The sequence below is a fragment of the Pleurodeles waltl genome, chromosome 5 (assembly GCF_031143425.1).
Source record: "Pleurodeles waltl isolate 20211129_DDA chromosome 5, aPleWal1.hap1.20221129, whole genome shotgun sequence".
Classification (NCBI taxonomy): Eukaryota; Metazoa; Chordata; class Amphibia; order Caudata; family Salamandridae; genus Pleurodeles; species Pleurodeles waltl.
In genome coordinates, this window is record NC_090444.1 from 816,411,589 (window position 1) to 816,438,465 (window position 26,877).

The 26,877-nt window shown below is 39.3% G+C and overlaps 1 protein-coding gene across 8 annotated transcripts in view; it reads left to right on the forward strand.

The window, feature by feature from the left end:
- The window catches only part of PTPRK (protein tyrosine phosphatase receptor type K), a 1,183,996-nt gene that overhangs the window by 1,060,758 nt on the left and 96,361 nt on the right, over positions 1 to 26,877 (forward strand). For 4 of the 8 annotated variants that reach the window (XM_069234830.1, XM_069234832.1, XM_069234836.1 and 1 more), the window contains one exon: positions 205 to 240. The exons of the other annotated variants lie outside the window; for them this stretch is intronic. In XM_069234830.1, the coding sequence (XP_069090931.1) occupies positions 205 to 240 (36 nt within the window). The remainder of the gene's footprint in view (positions 1 to 204; positions 241 to 26,877) is intronic. 8 annotated transcript variants of the gene reach the window in all.

The following is a 26,877-nucleotide window of genomic DNA, read 5'->3' on the forward strand; positions in this document are numbered from 1 at the left end:
TCACAGGTTCAGATAGGTGGTTTTCAGGCGATTTTGGTTTCAATCGCTCCTCTAGAAATGGACATCCAAATATAAAAACAGTAAAGGGCATCTAATTGTTTACCGCACCAAAATTGTTTCTTTGTACACAATGGCTGTTGCTAATAAGAAAATATACATAGATTGTGTGTAATGTTTCTGTTCATGAGCTTTGTTTTTCTGCAGCGCCAAATGATTCACTTGTGCCGACCGCTGTGCTAGGTGAGGATCTAGTTTTTTACCACCAGAACCTTTATACATTATTATTATTATTATATATATATGTGTGTGTATGTGGCTGTCTGTGTGTCTGTCTGTCTCCGGACATGATACCCTACAAAAGAATTGGATCCAATTCCTTGCACTTGGCAACAAATGGGATATATTGGTTGAGTAGTTAACGGGATGTGCAGGATTTCTTTTTATTGGTATATACTGAGCTTAAAATAGCTTATTCTGTAGGTCCAGTACATATATTTATTTTGAATTCCTAGCCCACATAGTTAAGTTTTTACCAGACATAAAACTACATTTCTGCAGTGTACCTTCACACTGTCATTAATTTCTTGGAATTGGTGTGCGATATCGCAACACTTGGAGTACAAGACGTGAGTAAGTTTAAAAAAAAAAAAATGGTGACCGTGTGTGTGTTTTTTTATTTTTTATTTTTTTCTTTTTTAATTGTTCTCACTCCCTGTCCAACTTTTGGCCACTTAGAGTAGTGGGCTATGGAAATGCATCTAGACATATGCCTTATTCATTAGGATAAGGACAGCCCCTCTGTTCTTTGTATTGATTCCTCAAATGTTTTTCTAACATGTAAATATAGTATCTGATACAGCCGAACAGCATGGAAAATTCACTATGATAATCCCTTCCGCCTTTGTCAGTGCTATCTTATAATACTTTCCATATTAAACAGAATATCTGCCATTAATATTTTTCAGCATTTCATATCAATAATAGCAAAACCAAATTTGTTGCACTTCAATCCTTCTTTGTTGGTAGGAGACAGAGGTGCCCACCAAGTACAATCAACAAGAAGCTTACAACACATTGAAGTTCGGTCTTCCCTAGAAAGTAGTACGTTGTCTAAATAAAATGCTTAAGATATGTTCAAACTTCCAAGTGGGCTTGTATACTCCTAATGCATTCCTCACATTAGAATTCTGAAATATACAAATTTTGCTGGGATAGTTTTGATTTTAAAATGTTGCACCGCATGTTTGTTTTAGCAACCTCCCTTTCGTAAGATGTGTGACCCTTTACTTGTTTATTAATAATGTACTTTAGTTACCGGAGTGCATTTTCTTCCGTGATGTTCTGTATTCAGTTCGTCTCTCCCAATATAAAAACCTAGTGTGAAGGCTTCTCTAGGTAGTCATTGGCATGGCAGAGATGGTGCACCAGCCTAGCTCGATGTTTCACTCAGGATTCCACTCTATCGCTTTCAGTTTACAAAATCATTTAATAAGCACGTTAAACAACAAAATCTATTATTAAACATTTTAAAAAGAAAATTGGGCTTACGTTTGCAATCGAATTCAGGTTAAGTGATACATATCAGCAAGCGTTTGTTAACTTCAATTGCGACGTTAATGGCAATAAGAAATGTGTGAGTGCGCATGTAGGAGTCCACTGTTGCAGGGCCGGCTTTTGGGCGGTGCGAGCGGTTAGCAATAAATTCCGAAACTTGTGATTTAAAAGCACCTGCTGAAAAGTTTCTTGTGCGTCCAGACTTTAGGAAACAATAAAAATTTCAAGATAACCCTTGTGGTTAATGTTCCTGCGAGGAAGAGAGATGGGAGTTTTGCCTAGAGGCAGCTTTGACTCAATGTAAAGTATGCCTCCTGCAAAAAACAGAACTATGCGGCATATTTAAGAAAAGTGGTGCTGCACACAGTGCACCCCCCTACCACCACCATGTGTGCACTGTATTTAAAATTTGGTACACCATTGCGTTAGGGGACTAGCGTCTGAATTTTTTACGCTAGTCCGGCGCTTTGCAGGATTAGCAGAAAAAATGTTGATGCTAATCCTGCAAAGCACCCAGAGGCCCACTGTAACCAACAGAAGCTTCCTTTTAATGCCTGCTCTGAGTAGGCGTTAAAAGTGCCGGAAAAAAATGACGCAAAGAAATCTGTCAGATTTCTTTGCGCCACTTTTTTTGTCTCCCCTAATGGGGGAATGCCACCTTTGCATACATTATGCCTGGGGTAGGCATAATGTAACCCAAAGGGATACAAAGTGGCGCAATGCATGCATTGCTCCACTTTGTAAACATGGCAGAGCGTTTTTGGCCTTCTAACGCCACATTAGGGAAAAAAATGATGCTAATGTGGCAGTAGAATGGCCCTAGGAGCTCTCAAATATGCCCTATATTTTATGTGGATAGCTAAGTGGATTAGAAAAGCCAGCCTTTACAAGTGCTTTAAAACACGTGAATATATGTGAAAGGGGATCGATGGAGAGATGAGGTGCTTATTTGCTGGGTGGTAGTGAGTGAAACTGAGGAGGAGGGTCATGGGGGGGGAGATGGGGTGCCAAGATAAACTGTTGCACAGGGCACCACCTGTCCTAAAGCCGGCACTGAGTCAACTCATTCGTCTTTTCATTCACGTCTAGCATGTTATACCCTATATAAAATGTTTGGAAGCTCTGATTCTTATTCCTGTCTGCACGTTGCACTTACACATACAGCAACTCCGGGTCTTCACGTATACTTATGTTGTATTTGTTTTCCCCTTATGCCTCGCTGCTGAAGTCCCCATCACTGGTAAGTACTTTGAGTGTAGATTGAGTTAAATGTTTCTACTGTCGCTGCGTTGACTGTTTTTTTTTTTTTTTGTTTTTTTTTTGGGTCATATCACCTGCTGGGCGCAATCCTTGCGTCGTACAAAAAACGCATAGAACCTTTGAATCTGCCTGGCCCAGAGATTAACAAAGAGAGTGTTTATTGCTCATGAATGACTGTGTAGTTAAGGAGATGTTTGCTAGTACGGCTGCTAAACAAGTAATTTACTATTAATTACACAACCCTCAAATGTCAGATTTCCAAAGGGGAAGCAGTGCCCGGTCCGGTAACCGCTCAATGATTTGAGACTGCAGTTGAGGTCATAAACCATTGATGCATGCTTTTCAGAATCACAAATAGGAAGTCGTGCTCCTTCCACTGTCACTTGAATTTGGGATTCCATATCGGTAGCAAAAGCCATCTTGTGAGTTAGAATGACTTTTCTAACTTTTAAAAGGTCTTTTGTCCAACGTGGAAAGACGTTTTGCTGTCAGGAAACCTTTGATCTTGCAAATTACAGGGTTTGTGACTGCAAAAGGGTTTTATACACCTGGCTCTTCAATCTGACACTATTCAGAAGATGAGAGTTGAAGATAATATATTCAATAGGTATGACTGCTTCTTTTTATTCAGTAATATGGTATAATACATGTTTTGTCTCACATGGTGCAAATAACACCATGATGTTTGTTTTTTTGTTAATCTTTGTGGATCTCTTCAGCTTTACTCAGACTAATAGAACTCTGATCCGTTTACAGTTCAAAGCACATTTGTTAAAGTAGTTTTGAGGAAATGCTGGCAGCAGTATTTTTAAAATGTTAGAATGCCATATATTTTAAAAAACTACTAATGCTTATGCTTATTTTAGGCTTTGGAGGCAAAAGAAAACTTTTGCTTTGTCAAGCAACTTTTACATCTTTGTTTGGAGGATTCTTTCCGTATGAAGAGTCTTCTGAAGGAATTGCTGCAGTGATAATACCCTCATGAAAGAAGTGATTATGGGGAAGCTTCTCAACTAATGGTGAATCCTCAAGTTCAGGATTTACCACCTCCTCCACAAATCAGGGTTTTCTGTTTACACTCTACTCAAAAACAGTTCTAAGTCATCCCAATATTCTTCTTACCGTATGTCATACAGGATTCATCACCAAGCCATTTTTTCAGTTTTGCTTCTCTCACTTTTTGTTTACCACATGTTAAACAACATGAATTAATCAAGCAATAAGGATTTGTAGAGCATCGCTAATCACCTTTGAGGGTATCCAGGTGCTAGGATCCTGCTGTGATCAGTCGCAGATCAAGGTCTTGAGTCCCTTTCTGAATTTCGTACGGGAGTATGCTTCTCTGAGGTGGAGATAATGGTTGTTCCAATCTTTGGCGGTGAGATAGTAGATGGATCTTTCTCCGCTTTAACTTCAGCGGATGCGGGGAATGAGGGCGAGGGAGGCGGAGCGCAGGTGTCTGGAGGTCTGGTGGTAGTTCAGGCTGTGGTTGATGTATGATGGCACTAGGTCGCAGAGGGACTTTGTAGGCTGTATCAACAGCTTGAATTGGCATATCTTCTGAATGGGTAGCCAGTGAATGTTCCTGAGGTGGGGGGGTGATTGTGTCCATTTGGGGAGGTTGAGGATGAGGCTAGTGGCTGAGTTCTGTAGAGCTGGAGTCTTTTCAGGAGTTGGGTGGTGATTCCTGCGTAGAGTGTGTTGCTGTAGTTGCAGTGCTTAATTTGTGCTTGTTGTTTCCGGTGCTGAGCACCGGCACTTATTTTTTAGGGCCAGGGCTTATTCTTCGGCCTCAAGAATTTGCTGCGAGCAAAAGACACATATGGGAAAGACGGATGAAGGGAAAAACGAAAAAGCATGACAAAGGGAGAAAGCAGAAAGCTGTTAGAGTGAGCAGAAGAGGCAGGGAGTGGCTTTAAATGGATTGAAGAGGCCCGTGATGGCTTCAGGAGTACCCCGCCTCAGTATTCCGTATTTGCACTTTTAATTGCAGGAGCCGCGTGTTTAAGAGGAGGACTTTGAGCACGGCACCTTTTTATTTACAAATTAAGAACTGCGTAGTTGAGTCAGTTGGTGACTAGGGCTTGATTGCCGGTTTTCAAGGTGTCGACGGGGATCCATTGAAGATCTTTCGGAGTATACAAAGGGTGTGGAAGAAGGTGGAGGTGTTAACGCAGAGAAAACTTAGCTATAATTTAGGCACAAGAGGCTAGATAGTGGATTTCACACACTAGGTCGATGAACCGAATCTGCTTTAAAGAAAATATCATTTGAAATACGTCATAGTCATCACATACATCATATGATTATTCAGCTTCAATAACCACACCTGTTTATTAAGAAGTTAAGGATTTAATTCCCTATATTAACAACGCTAAAGTCACGAAAATAATTCTCAAACACAAATGGTACATATAAAGGAACAACAAACGTTGATTCAAATGATGGATATATCTAAGTTTAATCAATACAAAAAGACAAATTATCTCAATGGTTATTACACAAAACCATAGCAACAAGATCTGAGCAAGAGAAATTGAATACATCTGATAATAAGACAAAAATATCAATGACTATTCATGAGCATGTGATTAACACCTCAATAACCACTAATTAGCATCAACATGTTGGGCTTCATGTAAAGGTTTCAGTAACATAAATTTAGAAAACATCTAGCTACTGTATTGTATTGTAATAGTATTTATATAGCGCTTACTACCCCTGACGAGGCGTCGAAGCGCTTTTCGGTGAGTAGCACGCTACTCTGGAACCCAACAAGAATTAGTGATGGATTAGTATTGGGAAATAATGAGTACAGTTTTAGTATTATTATGAGTTAATTTGAGCCGCGGATATGAGAGTTTGTTAGTTAGATTGACTGGAGTAATGGAGGGGTGGAGGAGGAAAGAAATCCAGAAGTGTTAATTGGGAGTATATCCTTCGTTTACTCAACCCAAAGGCTTAGAATGAGTAAAGGGGGATGGAGGAGGGAAGAGTATGTGGAAGGGTTAGGGAGAGCATAGTAGCAGGGTGAGATAAATGTGGGAGAATTTAGTACGGTTGTGTGGGAGGTCACGGTAGTAGAGTGAGGTTTGGTGAGTTAGATGCAGAAGCGGAGGGAAGAGCTTAGGCAGAGTTATTTAGGAGATGAAAGTAGTAGAAAGGATTTGGGATGAGTCAGAGTGAGAATGGAGGATAGTTTGACAGAGACATGACATATGATGATGGGTAGATAAGTGTGATAAGATGAGAGCAGGAATTCATAGATAATTAGTATACAAACCTACCCAGGAGCCATGCAGTGACCCACGAACATGCCAAGCACAGAAACAACATATACACACATACATACCTACACACACATATATATATATATATATACACACACACATACAAACACACATACAAACACACATGAATACACACACATATGCACATACAATACATAATTAGAACCATGGGTAAAATATACTTAGTCAAACAGGTTTAAAGAGTGTGTGTGTATTTTATTGTTATGACATAGTATTGGTACATATTTTCTAAAGAACTATACATAACTAGAAATATACACATAATCTGAAAAAAATATTTATCAACATAGGCATATGCAGTCCATAGTTGTTTGAATATGGTGGTTATGAAGGAAAGAGCCAACTCTTGAGTAGTTTTCTGAAGACAAGAAAGTTATCTGTGGCTCTTATAGTTGGGGGTAATGAATTCCATAGTTTGGCTGCTTGAACGGAGAAGGATGTACCACCTGTAGTCTTTTTCTTGTATGGTGGTGTTCTAAGGCGGGGTGCCAATCTTGAGCTGAGGTTTCTTTGTTGGATGTTTTTGGTTATTTTGTTTCTGATAAAATATGCTATGACGCTATCAAAATTATACAGCAGTAAATAAACATTTGCAGCTGGTACCTGAAAAACAAAAGACAAATACCAATTCACAGCTCATACATTTACCAAATCACTACAGTAATCAAAAACGTCTACTTCGTCAGGGGGTCAGCAACATCAGGCACCAACATCAGGACAGGAACAGGTATAAGGGTAGGGGTGATGGTTTAGAATTTGAAAGTATAAGATACACTAAACCATCTAAGCATAAGTTCAGTATTGAACAGACATAAACTAATAAAGTACCAGAATGTCAATAGACTATCTGGAAAACATGAAATGTCAGTGAAAAAAATCATAAAATAAGTCTCTGGAATACGGATAAAGAGTAACTGATCCCTAACTCATGGTGACTGAACATTAAATTAATCTTCTTAAATGAAAATGATTTGCTAAAGTATGAGGTGAGAAAGTTATGACCATTCAGAAGATTAAAAGATATCAAATGATGTAATTTGTTTGTTCTAAGTTTTTCTATTTGCTGTTATTCCATTGACGATATCTAAACTAATACATTTGTATCTTGCATTTCCGCTTCTCCAGTTTCATCTGTGGATCCATTATTTCCACTCCACCGGAATACGAAGTCACAGCAAAACGATTACAAAATATGTTACCACACCATTTTCTTTTTCCTCGAGGAAAGACATAGAAGTTAGAAACATAACTACAAACCATGAAATCAGTCAGAATATGGAACACACTCGAAACATTTTATATAGCTTGCATTAAACAGTGACCTTGCATATGCTTCTTCTTCATTCCAACAGAGGCTACTAAATACACATTTAATTCTGACATTTATTTTAGTTAAAAAACACACTCTTTTGAAAAGACAAAATAATTTCATCAGCTTAGGTTAGCATGGAAAACAAAATATAGGCCTTTACATATGATGGTGGCCATTTAGTTGATCACAATTCTCGTAAACACAATATTTATAAATTAGATGAATACACACATTAATCTCTAAGTATAATGATGTAAAGACTTAACAAATTATCAAGAAAATCTCAGCTCTCACCATCCCTCCTCTGATGACTGTCATCACACAAAACCCCAAAATAAATTTATTTCATTTCACAATTCAGAATCTTGTTTCATTCACCTTTTTATACATTTTCTTTCTCCTTGAATTTTTCCCATACAATCTCTCTATTTGAACATGTACCCTCATAATTTTAATATAATACCTTCTCCCAAGTTGCCAAGCCATTCTCCTACTGAAACAATTCCTTTGCCAGCTTCTTCCCAAATAGTAGTTTCAGCTAATTCTTTTTATTCTATTTTATGTTTTGTTAGATTATTAATCAAACCTCTAATTTACTGTTGTCCGGTATGTATGAACAACAGTGATGCGGACCAAGTAATTTGCAAACTCCACCCTCTTTTGCTAAAAGAATGTCTAATGCAAGGCGGTTCTGAAGAGCCATAGCTCTTGTAGCAACCATTTCGGTATCTAAGAGGAGACTAGCTCCTGAACAATCCGTTAACATGTTATCCACAACTGTAGCCAACTTTTGTATTTTTATTGAATTCAGAACAACTCCCACTGAAGGAATTGCTCCAGATAAGTCTCCCACAGTGCTAGAAACTGATTCTTGCTTGTGTTTTGTTTGTATTTCAGTAAATTTAGGAAACTTACTTAAGTCTTCCAGATGGTACATTTTCAGAAAGACTGTTCCCAAATAACATGTGCCATACCATCCTCTAGGAAGACAATAATAAGCATTCTTCCCACAAATATAATATACTCCAGGCACTTGAAGATCCTAACCATTAAACATGAAATTCCATTTACTCTGAAACAGAAACACATGTCTACATTTACTTGTACTCACATATATTCTATCAAAGTAACTTTGTGGCCTATACATTCAAAGCTTTCCTACATGTAGCACATCTAATGCTAACTTCCCTTGTTTAGTGATATCCGCAACAGAGCCCTGGACTGGGTTACCTCCTTTCTCACCGGCAGAACCCAGAGAGTCCACCTCCCCCCATTCCGCTCCAAGGCCACCATAATCAATTGCGGTGTACCCCAGGGTTCGTCCCTCAGCCCAACACTCTTCAACGTCTACATGGCCCCGCTCGCTAACATCGCCCGATCCCACAACCTCAACATCATCTCATACGCCAACGACACCCAGCTGATCCTCTCCCTCACCAAGGACTCCGCCAAAACCAACCTCCACGAAGGAATGAAGGCCATCGCCGAATGAAGAGCAGCTGCCTCAAACTCAGTTCCGACAAGACGGAAGCCTTCATCTTCGCCTCCACCCCTTCCGCATGGGATGACTCCTGGTGGCCTGCCACTCTCGCAGCCGCTCTGACTCCCACCGACCACACACACAACCTAGGATTCATCTTGGACTCCTCATTATCCATGACCCAGCATGTCAACGCCATCTCCTCCTCCTGCTTCAACACTCTCTGCATGCTCCGAAAGGTCTACAAATGGATACCCACCGAAACTAGAAGAACAGTTACCCAAGCCCTTGTAAGCAGCAAACTGGACTACAGCAATGCCATCTACGCAGGAACCATGGCCAAACTCCAGAAGATGCTGCAACGCATCCAGATCGTCCCACGCCACTGCCACATCACAGACCACCTGAGAAACCTGCACTGGCTCCCAGTCAACAAGAGAATCACCTTCAAACTCCTCACCCGTGCTCACAAAGCACTGCACAACACCTGACAAGAATACCTCAACAGATGGCTCTCCTTCTACACCCCGCCGACCTGGCATCTCCGCTCCACCGACCTTGCCCTCGCAACCATCCCATGCGTCCGCAGAACTACAACCAGCAGTAGATCATTCTTGCACCTCGCCGCCAAAACGTGGAACACTCTTCCCACCCACTTGCGCCAGACCAAAGACCTCCTTACCTTCAGGAAACTTCACAAGACCTGGCTGTTCGAGCAGTAGCAGCACTTCCCTTTCCACCCCACCTTCCCCCTCCTCAGTGCCTTGAGACCCTCACGGGTTAGTAGTGTGCTTTACAAATTCCTGATTGATTGATTGAGTGTAAGCATAATCAATCCCAGGTCTATGGTGAACTACTCCCTTATCTATTTTAGCTTTGATTGCTATTCTCCTGTCTTCTGTGTTATCTATAAACGTCTTCTTTACAGGTGAAAGTAAACAGGTAAAGTTATTGTGGTGCGGGAACGCTGTTCCAAAAGTTAATGTAGGTTCAAAGAAACCCCTTACTAAAACTATGCCATTATCCTTTGCTACTCTATTTAATTATCTAATTATAGGTACAAAAGAAAATACTACATCATTTTGAAAATAAATATTGAATATATTCTTGGTTATAGAATTGTGTTAGTAAAAGACTACAACTTATAGCATAAGTAAGTGATAAACTATGATAAGCAATTCCCTCCTCCACAGAGGCAGGAATCTGCATACAGACATAACAATTATTCACATCCATTACATCAACATACTCACTCAATAAACGACAGAGAACATTAGAAGAAAGTTGTTTCTCTTGTGGTATTATTTATCATCTATTTTAAACCTATCTATTGCTGAAAGTGTTGTAGTAGACTCCAAAAGACTAACAGTTGTGAGTGTTTCTATAGTATGGTTGGCTCCATTTGTCTCAGACAATCACACTCACAATCAATAACAAAGATACTATTGTACAAAATTGCCAAACTACTACCTACAAATTTACAACAAATATTCTTAGTATGTTGATTACTAACCTTTCCCATGGTCTGTAAAGAATCAAAAAGTAGAAGTAAATAAAAATTATGACTATGCAGGAAAAATAAAAAACAAAACAAAAGTCAAAAATTTCCAAAATCTTAAATCCCTCCATATTTTTGTGTTTTTTTCCCCCTCAAAAGTTCATTCACACTATCAGGACTCCTTGTCAAAATTCAGTACAAATTTGTCATATCAGTTTAGCAGCTTGTCAAGTCATGTTATCAAAGTCTCTTTATATACGACTTCATCAAAGTCTTTTCATTCAATTAAAAAAAAATCAGCATCAGTCTTTTCTTTTCTCTTCATGTACCAAAATATAAACTCGGAATGTCTCGGTCAAAACAAAAATTCAAAAATTCTTCTTGCGATTCTTTTGTAGTTGCATATGCCCATTCGGGAACAGAGTATCTTTAATTTGCAACTCTTTCTTTTCACTCTTCGACTACTACCATCTTCCTCTTCACTGAAATCTTCTCCTTAGTTTAACTTGTTTTCTCCTTGAATTGGTGGAACCATCTTTCCTGAGCTTTTCTCTGGCCAGTTGTCACCTTTCAAAAGAGTCAAACCCTCTTGGCTTGGATCTGTCTCACTTCCCTTTCCATTGGGGTCAGTCACTTCTTCAGTCTGGTTTATCAGACCACCTGCTTCCGAGGACACCCTCCTCTGAGCAGTTTTTCCCTCAACCGGTACTCTCTCTTATTCTGCTTTGACCGATTCTGTTAATACTTCATTTGAAGATGATTCACCCTTCTCTTCCAGGATTACTTTCCACTTTGTCTGATACAGGAGTGGGTAAATCAATTGGAACTCTTTCAGGTACAGTCTCAAGTTTGTCTCTTTCTCTCTCTTGTCCTGGAATATGCCTAGCTGCAGGTAATCTCAACAGCTCTTCTTCTTGCTCTGTCGGATTATTCACTTTCCGAGTGTGGCTTGCATGTACCCAGTTTGCAAGTCCTGCACACTTCACGGCTGTAGTTGTGATTAATATAACCTGGTAGGGTCCTTTCTACCTTGGCTCTAATCACGACTTCCTCACGTGCTTACGAATGACAACCCAATCACCAACCTTCAGGTTGTGTCCTTGGCCTTGAGAATGTTGAAGTGTGTGGTTGCTTCCACCTGATGAGAAAAAGGTTGGACCACATCAGCTAGACCCTTGCAGTAGTCTAACACAATGTTATCTGTAATATTTATAAGAGCATTTGGAGGTACTGCTGGTAGTCTCATAGCTCTACCCATGAGGATTTTATGGGGTGACAATCCTGTTTCCTTGTGTGGAGTACTTCTCATTGACATTAGAACCAATGGCAAAGCATCTGGCTTTTTTAGGTTGGTGAATGCATATATGTTTGCCAGTCTGGGCTTAAGAGTTCCATTCATCTGCTCTATGAATCCTGAAGCTTTTGGACGTAACTAAAATTACGTTTCTGCTCAATGTTTAAAGCTGAACATAGCAACTTAATCACTTCATTGTTGAAGTGGCTTCCTCTATCTGATTCCAAAGAGACCGGGAAATCAAAACGTGGAATCAACTCCCGAAGCAGTAATTTTGCTACTGTGAAACTATCATTTCTCCTTGTTGGGTAAGCCTCGATCCAGTGATTGAAAATGCATACAATCACCAACATGTACTTCAAATCAGCACAAGCAGGCATCTCAATGAAATCCATTTGCATTCTGCTAAATGGTCCTCCTGCCATGCCAATATGTCCCATATTGACCACTGTTTCTTTGCCAACGTTCATTTGTTGACAAACAATGCACCTATGGCAACCTGTCTAAACTTTGGATTAAACCAGTGTTGCTTAAAACATCGAACCATTGCATCTATCACTATATGTGCTTGTCCATGATAGTATCTAGCCATTTGAGTCAGACTATTTTGCAGGACTACCTTCCCTTCTCCTGTTACTCAGACATCATCCTCCCTCTGGACACATCTAAGCTTGAGCCAATTCTTGCACTCTTCTTTAGAAACATTGTCATGTAGAGCCTTCAGCTCTTCCAAAGTATCAATAATTTGCATAGTAAAATTTGTATACACGTCATCATTTTCAGGTAACAATTCCCAATTTCCATTGAAAGATGTGCCATTCAAGGCACAACATTTTACAATCTGATCTGCATATGCATTTCCCAATGACCGTAATCTTGTGATCTCTGATGTGCACTGCATTTCACCACAGCAACTTCCCCTGGCTTTTGAACAGCTTGTAAGAACTCATGAATGTTCTCACCATCTCTTACTGGTGAACCAGAAGAAGTTAAGAAACCTCTCTGTGACCATATTTAGCCAGTCATTCACAATGCCAAATCCATATTGACTATATGTGTAGATTGTCACTTTCATGTGACTTGAAATATGGCATGCTCTAGTAAGAGCTACCAAATCTGCTTACTTGTGCAGAAAACACTTCCCAAAGCCACGAAGCTTCCACTATGTCAGTGATAGTACATACTGCATATCCTGCTCTCAAAGTGCCCACATTATCTCTCAAGCAGGAACAATCAACACAAATATTCTGATCGTTGTCTTCCAGGCAGGTGTCTCTAATACCTGCTCTGGGTTTTGTGCATAACTCTGTAATTTCCAAACAATCATTCAGCATCATACAATTTATCTGAACTAACATTTTCAATCGGAAGTAAAGTTGCTGGTTAAGCACTGTACATCTCTTGATCGTTATATCTGGAGATCCCAAGATTGCGGTCTCATATCTGGTCAGTCTAGAACTGGTCAGATACTGATTCTTTGAACTAGTAAGTAATATTTCTATTGAATGGGCAACCATCACAGTAAGAGGGTAACCCATCACAATATTCTCACTTTGAACAATGCTCTGCTCTACTGCTGCAACGGACCGTAAGCATTCTGGTAAAGCTGCTGCGACCGGATCCAAAGTAGCTGAAAATTTTGCTACCAGTCGATTGACACCACCATGTGTCTGAGTCAAAACAGACAAAGAACATGCATCATGTTCAGGACAAACAACAAAAAACTCTGTGTAATCAGGCATACCTAAAGCTGGAGCTTGACACAAACTCTTTCCGATCAGTAAACGCTTTAATACAAGTTGCATCCAATATTATAGGATCGGAAATATCTTTGTCAGTCTCTGCAAAGGCTTTGAAAGAACTGAAAAATTTGAAATCCACTGGCGACAATGACCATCCATTCCCCAAAACATCCTCACTTCCTTCTGGGTACTTGGTACTTTCATCTGTAAAATTGTCGCAACTCTCTTTCTCTTAATTCTCCTAGTTCCTTTCTCAATTAGATGACCCAAATATTTCGCCTCTCTTTGACAATACTGCAATTTAGTAGGGGGCACTTTATGACCATTGTCTCACAAGAAATTCAACAATGCAATTGTGTCATTTGCACCCTTCCTTTGTCTTGGATGCGGTCAGTAGATCATCAGTGTATTGCACCAATGCCAATTGGTAAGGCATTACCAATGACTCTAGAATCTTTTTCAAGATCTGGTTAAAAATAGATGGTGACTCTGAAAACCCCTGTGGAATTCTACACCAACAGTAGACTTTGCTCAAAAATCTAAAACAAAAGAGATATCGACTGTCCTCATTAAGAGGCACGGAGAAAAATGCTTGACACAGGTCTAACACAGTAAAACATTCTGCATCACACTGGATCTGAAACCTAATCACAGCTTGGTTAGGCACAACTGGACAACACTTAATCACAATGTCATTTGTTTTTCTCAGATCCTGCACAAGACGAATTTTCCCACATGGTTTTCTCAAACCCATAATTAGGAATTACATCGGCTACTCAACCCCTCCTTCAAAATTCCTTTCTCCACAAACTGCTCTATCAATGGTTTTACACCCTTGATTGCTTCAATTGTCATCGGATATAGTGGAGACTGAGGGAATACCACATTCGGCTTCACTGCGACTCTGTCTGGTTCTACTCATTTGATTAACCCAATATCCTTTCCTGAAAGATCCCAGACTTTAGACTTAACAGTTTTCTGCATATCAACCGGAACATCTTTTATTTAAAAAACTGGAAGGAAACTAATCAAAGGTGCTTCTTCAACTTCTGGCTCATCAAAACGAATCAAAGGGAACTCCCCAGTCACTGACTCATTGTTGACATGTCAGATCTTCATCATCACTATTTGTCTGAATCTCAATTCCCTCGTCTGTGCAAGTAATTGAACATCTTGTTTTGCACAACAGATCTCTTCCCAGTAGTGACACTGGACTTGAGCCACAAACCACTAATTTCTGCAAACCCTTAAAATTACCAATTTTAACTAAAACTGGTTCTGTAATAGGATTTGTTAAATGTTTGTTTGCAACTCCCACAATCTGAACTGTTCTCCCTGACAAGGGTAAATCTGGAACATCTACAAATCTCACCATTGAGCGTTTAGCTGCAGTATAAACCAGAAAAGCAACTTTGTGACCATGCACTTTTAACTTAAAATAAGGACCTTTCCGATCCACTTCTAATGATGCAGCCATCACATACTATGCCTCATCTGAACTATCCGACAGCCATACGTAGTTTATTTCATTTTCACTATGTAAAGGAAATTGATGTACTGTATTGTCACTCTGGTTTAATTAATGATAGGTAACCACCTGAGAAAGCATCACCTGTTGCTGATCCATAGGGCTCTGCGGTATTTGCAGTTGTCTAGGCATTTTAATTTGTTGTGCAGGCCCCATCTACACTTGTGGCTGTATCTGCTGTACTTGAGGAATTTGTATTTGTTGTACCTGCGGTTGTACATTTTGCACATGCTGCATTCGTTTTAACGGTTGAAAACCCTGCATCGGATTTACATAATTCTGGAAATGTTCAATTTGACCTTTCATTCTTGGTCCGCTCATGCTCTGAAAAGTATTGATACCATTTGTCTATTGAACAACACCTCTCTGATTTAGCATTGGGAACTGCCGTTTCCAATGTCCAATTGCCCCGCAAATGTGACAAGGTAACATTTTTTTTCCTGCTGCTCTCCTTGCATCATCACAAAATTCAAATCCACACTTCGATTAACAATCGGAACGGTCATTCCACCACGTCCTCTACCTCTGCCTTAATTCTGAAATATATCATTTCTCTGCGGCGGCTGCTGCTGAAAATTTCCTTGAATCCCTTTCTGTGCAGCTTCAAACTGCATTACCAACGCATTCTCTTTCAACTTTTGTTTCAATTTATTCTAATCACTACAGTATTTTGCATGCTGCAACACCTCATCAATTGGTTTTGCTTGCCAGCAAATCAAATGACTCAATCATCTGGCTAATGTACGGTCTAAAACCTTAGACAGACCTGAACACAATATGATTCAGGTCTTTCGGCTCGATTGTTTCTGTTCTACTGTAAAGTTTAAACGCTTTTAACAACCTTTCATAGTACGTGTGAATTAATTCTTTCCGTGCCTGAGCTGTTCTCTCTAAGTGTTGCCAAACATTGTTTTTCTGCGAAATTCTTGTCTTCAGGAACTCAATAACCTTATAGTAATATTTCATTACTTCAGAAGATGGTGCACCTGTTTTCTGATTCTTTGCGGTTCACCTGTAGGTCAATCTACACTCCTTTCACACTCATTCCACTAATCTACTGGAACAACCATCTCAAAAAGAGTATTCAAGTCCTCCTACAGGCATTTCGCAAGTTTCACAAACCTATCTGTCTGCTGATACCATTCCACTGGTTTCTTCCTCAACCTGGGGAAATCATTTGTAAATGACAAAATGTCACTTCTTCTCCAAGGTACATGTACAACATTTCCTCCCGGAGTCTCTCTCATTGGCAGAATTTTTGCTGGTTCTTTTGTTTGTATTACATGAGCCTTTCCTCAGCCCTTCTGTTTTCTTGACCCATCTGCCCTCCCATGTGTCTAGTGCACTCCAGATTTGTACTCTTTCAAGTAACTCTCCAAGATGTGTTTTCATCCCTGCAGATCCCATGTGTTCAAAATCTTCAGTCTCAAGATTTAATCTATAACTTCTCTTCAGGTTCTTAGTTTTTGTAAGATCTATTTCATATTTGTCTGCTAATTCTTGTAATTGCTGATGCACTTCAGCTTCTCCCTCTGTAATTATTGGACACAAATATCTCAACTGAGCTTCAGTATATGACTCAAGTCTATTCACTACCATTGTCCCTTGAAGAAGTTCACCTGCTTCCATTGACAGTCTTGTTTTGTTTAAAACTTAATTTTCCTTACTTTGATTCTCCGGGACTTTTGAAACATTCAAATCTTCTAACCATTTTGTTATTTCCTGTGCAATCACACCCTTTAATAAAATATTATCAGGTTGAACACTAAGTAACTGCTGCTGCATTGGACTCGGACATTGAGGTATTAACAATCTCCTCTCTTGGCCACTGCATTATCCAGTTATTTCCTAATTTGTAACAGGAGTCAAATCTGTTAAAGATGTTGGCTTGTTTAAAGTCTGGCCTATGGATGACAATAACCCAATGTTTCCATTCTGTTTTTAAACTACTGGATTCTCTACACCCTTGTTGCCCTGAATACATAAAGGCATAGGTGGACCAAATGTAATTGGTGCTGAAATCACATCTGGGCTCTTGGTTTCTACATTCTGAGACTGCATTATTCCTGTATTCATTATTTGTGGTAATAATATTGGAACAGGCTCTTTCTGAATTAATCTCAGCTCCTGTGGATTCTGACCCGAAGACAATACTAAATTAGTAGTTTTCATAATTGGAACATCTGGATAAATCGCAGGAACATTAATCTCTGGTAGCTGTCTATTGTCTGTCAACTGATTAAAGCTGCTCTGCATCAGTATTTGTATTAAAAGGCTTGTCTGTCCTGAGCTCTGTGAACTCTGTCCTGAACTCTTATTCACGTCAGGATTAACCCGTACAGAACTCTCATTTGCATTATGGTCACTCTGAACAGAACTCTGTGTCACTACAGCTGGTAATGGTGCAGTAGGATTCATACCACTTGTACTTGAACCTTCTTGAGCCACATATGGTGGTCGACGATTTTTCAAAATTTGTGGAACAAACGTATCATCGTCTGAGTCATCCTCATTAAACAAAACCCTTTTAGGTTCTTTTGATTTCTGCTCTTCGACTGCTAAATAACTCTTTTTAGACTTCTTTGAAATCTTGTTGGTCTCTTTTTCATTGTCTTTTGACATTGCCGGAAACAATCTAACACCTTGTAGGGTATCGAGGCTCCACTGTCTCTGCTCACTGTCCCATCTAGCTTCTGCTAGTGACTTCTCCGCCCTTCTCATTCTTCTCTCAAATTTCAAAGGTTGCTGCTGTCTAGCTACTAGCTCCCAGATCGCTAAGGCTTCGTACCGGGCTGGTCTTGGTGGAGGTCTCAGACCATACATCTTCTGTCTCAATTTCTCCAAGATTCTCAAATTAAATTTAACATTTTCAGGAAAAGCTAAACAATCTTCCTTCTTTGTAATCCTAATCCAGTGTTTTAACCAAAGACCCGCTCTGGTACTTTTTTCCTCAATTACAATAATTACCGGTGTACTTCTGGCAGATACATTTCTCCTTCCCTTGCCAGACTATACTCATCTCCTTTAAGAGCACTTTTAAAAGCTTTGAAAAACTTCATTTTCCCCAAATTTTATTTCAAAAATTGATAATCAGGAAGTGACTAAAATCCCACAATCCTCTTCAACCCCCTTCTCATCTCATTGCTTTTCACGATTGTCCACCAATCTGTCCATGACCCTTCCCACTAACCACCCTATTCCAGTGTGGCACAAAACTGACGTCAGGCACACAGCGGCTGACAAAGTCTTAAGGCTTGTCTGCCTAAACTCAAAAACCCTCAAACTTAATGCAAAAATTATTCACAAGCACTTCTTCAAAACCAAAGAAAAACAAATGTGTCTATTTACTACAGTTAGGATAACACAATCACTTCAGGAACCTTCTAATTTTCACTGTCGGCTTTCACTCATGCAGTTATTCTTTTTTCTCAGTTCCACAGATTTGCATGCAGATTTCGACCTGCAAATTTCACCTTCAGCTGATCAGTGGAGACAGTCCTGGTCCATATAGAACTTGACAAATCTCAGTCGAAAATTGCCAAACACCCAATTTAACTCACAAACTCGACTTACCAACCACGCCCGATTGGTCTACTAAACCGACAAATTACAACAAAAATACCAAGTGTCTCATTACACTTTTCAATATACTACTGAGTCTTAGACCTCTCCTGTCAGGTCAGTGTTATCAGCAACCACGTGGATAATTTTCCCGAGCACCAACGCCACACACGTGAAGTTCGCCCACTTCCCTACTTACATACTTCAGAGTACGCCAACTTTCTTTTTAACATTATTTCTTCTCCTGGAGTACGTCAACTCCCATAAAAACTCAAACACTGACAACAATACACTGAGAACATACCTCAACCTAGGGAACCTCCAAGAACCGGGGAAAGTCACTTTAAGCATTTAGCAATTCATTTTATCAATTTTAAACTCCATTTTCAAAAATAATTATCAAAACACACCAATTCTCGCCATTTATAACGCAAACAATGACATCATTTAAAGAGATACATAACCGAACTCTGCTACCAAAACTGTTAACATGGAGAAACCCTAGCTATAATTTAGTCACAAGAGACAAGATAGTGGATTTCACCCACTGGGTCGATGAACCGAATCTGCTTTAAAGAGAAAGTCATTCGAAACATGTCATAGACATCACATATAACATATGATAATCAATTCAACTTCAATAACCACACCAGTTTATTAAGAAGTTAATTATTTATTTCCCTATATTAACAACGCTAAAATCACGAAAAAATTCTCAAACACAAATGATACATATAGAGGAACAACAAAGACGGATATATCTAAGTTTAATCAATGCAAAAAGACAAATTATCTCAATGGTTATTACACAAAACCATAGCATAAGATCTGAGCAAAAGAAATTGAATACATCAGATAATGATAAGGCAAAATATCAATGATTATCCATAAACACCTCACTAACAGCTTCATGTAAATGTTTTAGTAATATAAATTTAGAAAACATCTAGCTATGGCACTATCAAAATTATGCAGCAGTAAATAAACATTTGCAGCTGGTACCTGAAAAACAAAAGACAAATAACAATTCACAACTCATACATTTACCTAATCCCTACGTTAATCAGCAACAGCGTCAACTTCGTCAGGGGGACAGCAACATCAGGCACTAACATAAGGAGAGGAAGAGGTATAACGGTAAGGGTGATTTTTAAAATTTGGACTATAAGATACACTCAACCATCTAAGCATAAGTTCAGTATTGAACAGACATGAACTAATAAAGTACCAGAATGTCAAAAGACTATCTGGAAAACATGAAATGTCAAAGTGATAGATCAGAAAATAAATCTCTGGTACTCAAGAACCTGGTATCTGGACAAAGAGTAACTGACCCCTAACTTATGGTGACTGAACATTAAATTAAGCTTGTTAAATAAAAATGATTGGATAAAGTATGAGGTGAGAAAGTTATGACCAATCAGAAGATTAACAGATATCAAATTATATAATTTGTTTATTCTAAATTATTCTATTTGCTGTTATTCCATTGACGAAATCTAAACTAATAAATTTGTATCTCGCGTTATCCTCTTCTCCAGTTTCATCTGTGGATCCATTGTTTTCACTCCACCAGGATACGAAGTCACAGGAAAACAAATGAATATGTTACCACATCACTTTCTTTTCCCTCGAGGAAAGACATTCAAGTTAGAAACATAACTACAAACAGTGAAATCAGTCAGACTACGGAACACACAAGAAACATTTTATTCAGCTTGCATTACACAGCGACCTTGCATCTGCTTCAGTCCAGCAGAAGCTACTAAATACACATTTAATTCTGACATGTACTTTAGTTAAGAAACACACTCTTTTGAAAAGACAAAATAATTTCATCAGCTTAGGTTAGCATGGAAAACAAAATATAAGCCTTACATATGATGGTGGCCATTTAGTAGATCACAGTTCTCGTAAACACAATATTTATAAGTAGATTAATTCACACATTAATTTGTAAGTATAATTACTTAAAGTCTAAACACACTATCGAGAAAATCTCAGCTCTCACAGATGCGACTATATTGATCCGACGTTTCATGGTGAGTTTTGCTGTCGAGGATGATGGCAAGGTTGCGGGCATGGTCTGTCTGAATGGGTATGGGTATGGGTCTGAGTTCAGGAGGCCGCCAAGTGCAATCCCATGAGGAGGTGTTGTTTCGAAAGAGCAGCACTTCAGTCTTGTTTGTGCTTAGTTTGAGGCAGATGATCTTTATCCAATTGTCAATGCTCTTCATGCAGTTGTGGAAGTTGGTCCTTGTGATGAAGGGGCTTTCTGAGAATGAGAGGATGAGCTGAGTGTTGTCTGCGTAGAGAAGATGTTGAGGCCATTGATTCAGGCGATGTTGGCCAGGGGTGTCATGTAGGTATTGAACGGGGTGTGACCGAGGGCTGAACCTAGCGGGTTGCCACAGATGAGTCTCTTGGGTTCTGACATGAAGGATAGTAAGCAGATTCTTTGGGTTTGTCCTGGGAAGAAGGATGTGATCCACATTTTCCATAGTTCTCTCCAAAGTATCAGCGGTTATTACACTGGCAATTAATGGGAGGGTTCCTACTGGGTTGTAATGACTGTCCTTCATGCTGTATGGAGCTCTTTCTCCACTGAATAAATGAAAGAAGGGAAATCCTTTCAAAAAGAGATTTGTGGCATGGTTTACTGGGGCACTCCAATAACAAGACATTGCTTCCCGATTTACAAAGGTTAAACAGTCAACCTCAAACTTTAATAAATATATTTTTCTGCTTAAATTCAGAGGTTATCACGGTATTAAAACAAGTGAAATCAGATTATCAAAATAAATGTTCATTTTTTAAAATAAAATAAATTCAATGCATTAACAATTGAATTAAAACTAAGGTAAATTATAATAATTGTATTGGAACAAAACATACTTCGTTTGTTTATTTCACTGCTAATCAGAAGACCTTGTTTGTTTACCAAAATACTTTTCTTACTTTTCTGGTAAAAGTATATGCCAAGCTGTGGTGTGTAATTTCCTAATTGTGGTGTGAGAGTCAAATATGTATAACCTAAATAAAGTGACATCATTGTAGTAAGAACAATACGGGGTCTAGTCTCCTCAGTTAGTGGTGAAAGTCAAAACAAAATGTGGGGGAAGACAGAGGTTCATGTTTGACTAGTTTCAACAGCAATCCATATGTCAAAGGCCTTCTCCAAAGTAAACCTTTCTTCTCAGAATGGTCATAGTCTGGTTTGACAACACTCTAGAGATGAGCCTTAGCAGAAATCTAGCATCCCTTCTGGCATCTCCAGACACCATTTATGCAGGAAAAAAAGATCTGCTCTTGTCGTCAGCCTATATTCTCCATGCACCGCATACCTGCGGACAAAATGGCTGCTGATTCGAGCAATTGCACCTTGTTAAATCATATCACTTAACTAAAACTCACTTCTAAATAACCAAAAGAGAAACATGCACACTTCAACATATATGACTATAGACAGGGCAGCTCGTCCGTTAGGGCTGAGGAGCATTGGTCCCCCCGCCAGCAGCAGCTGCAAAAGCTTTACAAGAAAACGATAATAAACTGTTTATTATTGTTTTCTTGTACAGGGGCGAGGCATTGAGGGTAACGAGCACTGAGGGGAGTGCACATGTATGTTTGGCCGGCCATCTCTGGCCGGCCAAACACACATGTGAAGTAGGCTCTCTCCAGTTGCTGGGCTGGAGAGTCTGCACAGGCTCCCAGTCTGACTGGGAGCGTCCTGGCTTAGTGTTCCCAGCCAATCTTAACGCTACTTTGAGCAGCATCAGGATTGGCCGCAGGGCAGGCTTGGGAGCCTGTGCCTGCAGCCTGGAGCGACGAGGGAAAGAGGAGCGGCACTGCAGCAACGGAGGAGGTAGGTTTTTATTTATTTATTTTATTAAATGCCCCCTCCCGTGCTCCGCACCTGTCCTGCCCCTTCAGAGGGCAGCGAGCCACGACTGACTATAGGTTGCATTCACTGCAATTTAACTTAACTTTGAATGCAAGAGTAAATTGGGCAGGATGTCGAAATGCAATATAAACTGACCTAGATCTGCTGATAAGTCAAATGCAAACCTAATATGCTTTCGCTAGCCATTAACAATATTGTGATAGGTGTCCTAAATACATGTGATAAAATATTGAGAATAATTTAGTGCGATAGGTGTTTTTTTTAACCTTTGTTCTTGTGGTTTCTGACCTCAAGTAGAACACATTTTGCAGAAACCTATGTGAGCAGGCAGCAAGTCCGTCTGCATGAGTTCTGGACAAAGCATTGCAGTGCAACCCAAGCAGCAGAAACGGCTGGGATGTTTCTTTTTCATGTTTTTAATGTAGTGTGTGTGTATTCAAGTGCTAGGACCAGGTGTCTGCAACCATAACGGAAGGTTGGGGGTTAGAGATGCCTTTTTGAAAAGACCACAGATGTAACAGGAAGGAAGTTAATTTTGGTGCATTGCAGCAGCTGCTAGTCGCACACATTTTTGAACTTTTACGTCTGCCCGTTTGAGTCGTCGATTCACAATATTTACAAGAAAATTGCATCTGATAAGTAGCTTTATGGGAGTTAGTTGAATTCCTTCTCAATGCACAACTGCTTAAGCTGTCAGAATCAAATGCTCTTTTTAATGCATGCTTTTCAACTTAGTTAGCAGTCATATCTTATGAATGAAGGAGTTAAATTGAGGGTGTAGGCGGTATGTAGATGGAACAAAATACCTACTTCCTCTCCTTAAAACAACGTTAAACAAGCGTTCAGATTTCTAACACGTTCAGGGTCTGAAATGTCAACGTTACACACAAGATTCCCTCTCCTCTATGCATATCCGTCGAACAGTGGCTCATAATAGAGTGCTGCAGCCTTCACTTCCGGGTGCTGACCACAACCTTGGCACTTGACCCAAAACAACCAGTGCAAGTCCCCAGAGATCACCTCGTGCTACAAATTGTGTCTGTGTGATTGTGTGTTAGGAGTGCCCTTCTGCATTGTCCCAACCACATTGCCACGCTGCCCCCTTCCATCACATCCTGTGTTGTGTAATATGGTCTCAACTCAACACATCATGGCGTTCTTAGCACCTCATCTAGGTTCTATAAAAGGCTAAAAATAAAACTAGTGCTCCTGCCCTGATTTTATTAACTATATAACCTTCCTAAAAGTATTTTTCTACTTTGACTTTAAACATTTTGCATCGTCCGACATTTAAGGAACACGTGTTTCGCAAGTCGTGCTGTGTAATACAATTAGGGCTTGTCCTAACGTAGGCTGAACGTTGGAAGCCAATTTTTATCTTTTTTAATATCAGAGCCGACTCAATAGAAACACCCCCTTCCTGTAATGTCCTTTGTTCCACAGCAAGTCGTTATGCCACCTTTGTTTGTGTTATGGACCCCAAAGAGTTCTGGTATCAATATAAAACTCGCTGCTTTCCAAGAGGGGTGATCATAACATATTTATTTAGGTGATGGATTTTTTAACACAGTTTTATATAAACCGCTTAAACTAGGAGCAGAACAAGATAATTTGGGCATTACATTGCACAAAGATCAGGTTGGAAAGTCTAAGTGGAGAGAACGTGCTGAAGACAAGGAAAGAGTATGGTTTGCAGTTTCTGTTAGAAAGATGCAAGAACAAGAGAGGTGTGTGTCAAGGGTCGCAGAACATGTAGAAGACGAGGGGGCATAACTGGTAGAGCAAAAGAAAAGTTTAGGTATTTGAAACAGAAGCATCAAAGTAATTTATTGGATGGTTTTTTATTGTGCCGACTTGTACCCAGAAACAATTTCGCAGAGATTATTCAGGTGGGTGGGGTAGGTGCGGAAGAGATCTGGAAGTAAGACAGCACGCAGATAACAGGAAAAAGAGAATACCTACCTTGGAATTCATAGAAGGAAAGAGCAACATGACCCATGATTGGAGAATTGTAACGGCATCCAGAGGAATGAAAACAGAGTGGATTATTCAACAGTGGGGAAGCGGAAAAAAATAAGAGCAGTCAGCAAAGTCATTGAAGAGAGGAGTGTCCTTGAAGATGATTTATAGAGCCGATAAAAAAACAGAACTGGGGAAACAAATTAAATACACAAAGTGAGAGACAAGCCACAAGGTATGTCATCTTCTCATAGATCCATCTTGCTATGTGAGTGTTTTCTTCATTTGCTGCTGCATACTACTAGCCAGTCATATGTTCTGTATTCCCTTTTAGGGGTTGCTTTTGATTTGGGAGGGGTACATGTTGAAGTGTCCTATGTTGCTTCGTAACTGCAACGGCGAGTGTCCACCTTCATATGTAAATAAGTGACCTTAAATTCATCATTGGTGTGTGTGTGTGTGTGTGTATGTATATATATATATATATATATACATACACCAGTAGGTAGTTATAGTTAAGGCCTAGTTTACATAGGAAAAGCATTTTTTGTTTTGCCTATAACTTTGGTGCCAATTGACAAATCTTCACGAATTTTTCAAAACTATAGCTGCTGTGTAGAAAGTTTTGGAGTGATTTGTCAAGCAGGCGAGAAAATGCACTTTCCCATAGAGATTTTAGACACAACTACAGCCTGAACCGCAACAGAATTACACCAAATTTGGCAGAAAGCTAAAGGAAAAATAAATGTGTATGTCTAGGTACGCGGATACTTCGCAGATCAAGCCCAATGTAAAAAGTAAAAAAAAAAAAAAAAAAAAAAAACTTACACAACATAGCCTTGAAGCCTGTGTGCAGCATGGGGTTGGGTGCATGTTAGGGGGTTGGCCACAGGCCAGGCCCTGTGGCCAACCCCCGCCGCACATGGCCTTTGTCGTGGTTGTATTAATATATGATATTTATGTGTTATTTTACATTAAGAAAATATAGAAATTCACACACAAAAAAAACAAAGGTTACAGGGACATAATTGTGAGGTTCACGTTTTACCCACACAAAACCCTGGAAATTCAGCAGTTATACTTATCCGAAGTAGCTGTAACTCATGCCAGAAAGTAACTTTAGGCAACGAGTTATAGCATCTTAACATAAATATAATTATAAGTATAACTGTAACTGCTGAATTTCTATGGTTTTGTGTGGGTAAAATGTGAACCCAACTATAATGTCCCTGTAACCTTTGTTTTTTTTCAGTGAATATATATATATATCTTATATATATATATATATGTGTGTGTATATGTATATATATCCTTTTCTTGTGCTGCAGATCTCAGTCCGTGCGTGGTGCTAAAATAAAACACAACGTGTCAGGAAACCAAAAGTCTAACATGCGTTTAGTGCAAAGATAGTGAACAGCACAGCAAATTATCGCGAGATAATTGTGTTTTCAACCAATAAGAGAACAGCTGGACCATGTGATGTTAAAATGCATGCAAATTTCTGAAGGTTATGTACATTTTTCCTTGGACTATAAATCTATGGAGAGCAAAGTTGTGACAGAAACGCATTCATTCCAGCTAAACTTATCTAATGAGAACATTGCTGACTTAATTTGTTTCTAAAAATTGTGCTTATGGTTGCCAGTATCGAAAGCCAGCCAACTCTTTATTATGAGATGCAAGAAATGTGCAAATGTAGTATCCTGAATAAAATAGCTTCTAGGCCTTCTAGAGTTGTGAAACATTTTAGAGGCTAAAGGGCACTTCAGAATAATAAGAAACCTACACCCTTATTAGATTATTTTATTAATATAAAATATATCAGTCACATTGTGACATACAGGTGTAAGGGGACATTCACTTTCAAGCAATAGAAAGAAAAGATTGTTTACAAATAGCCCTGTTTCACCAAAAGCTATACGGCATGCACTTTTCCTTACCTATTCAAACAGGGTGTTGAAATCAATATCCACTAAATTTCTAGGTCGAAAACAACATTTCCAACTTTAATTGCCCTACTGCAAATCCTTTTCTGTGGTACGTGAGATTTCAGGAAAATTCGTTATCAGAAACTGGAGCCTTGTGTAATACATTTGTATAAGCTGCTTGGCCAGTCTGGGACTCGGCTTCACTAACGGTGGAGGCAGCCTTGATTGAATTCTGCATTTACCTTCTGGGTATTTTAGATAAAGAAAGTCTGGTAGTACATTACCTTTTTGTCTCTTCTCTGGTGTTTGATGTGTTTTATTATGATGTTCATTTAAATTATCTTGGTTCACTTGGTTATTTATTTAGCTTTACCTTGATTCTAACAGTGTCTCCTTGTGTCTGTCAAAATAAAGAACAAATCCACTGCTCCTCCCTCTTTGGTTTCCCTTTGTTCTTATCATAGGTTTCCTCATGTTTAGCTTCTTAAACTGATTTCAAGTGGCTTCAAATGAAGGTTCAGAACCTTCTCCAGGGCTCCAAATTTT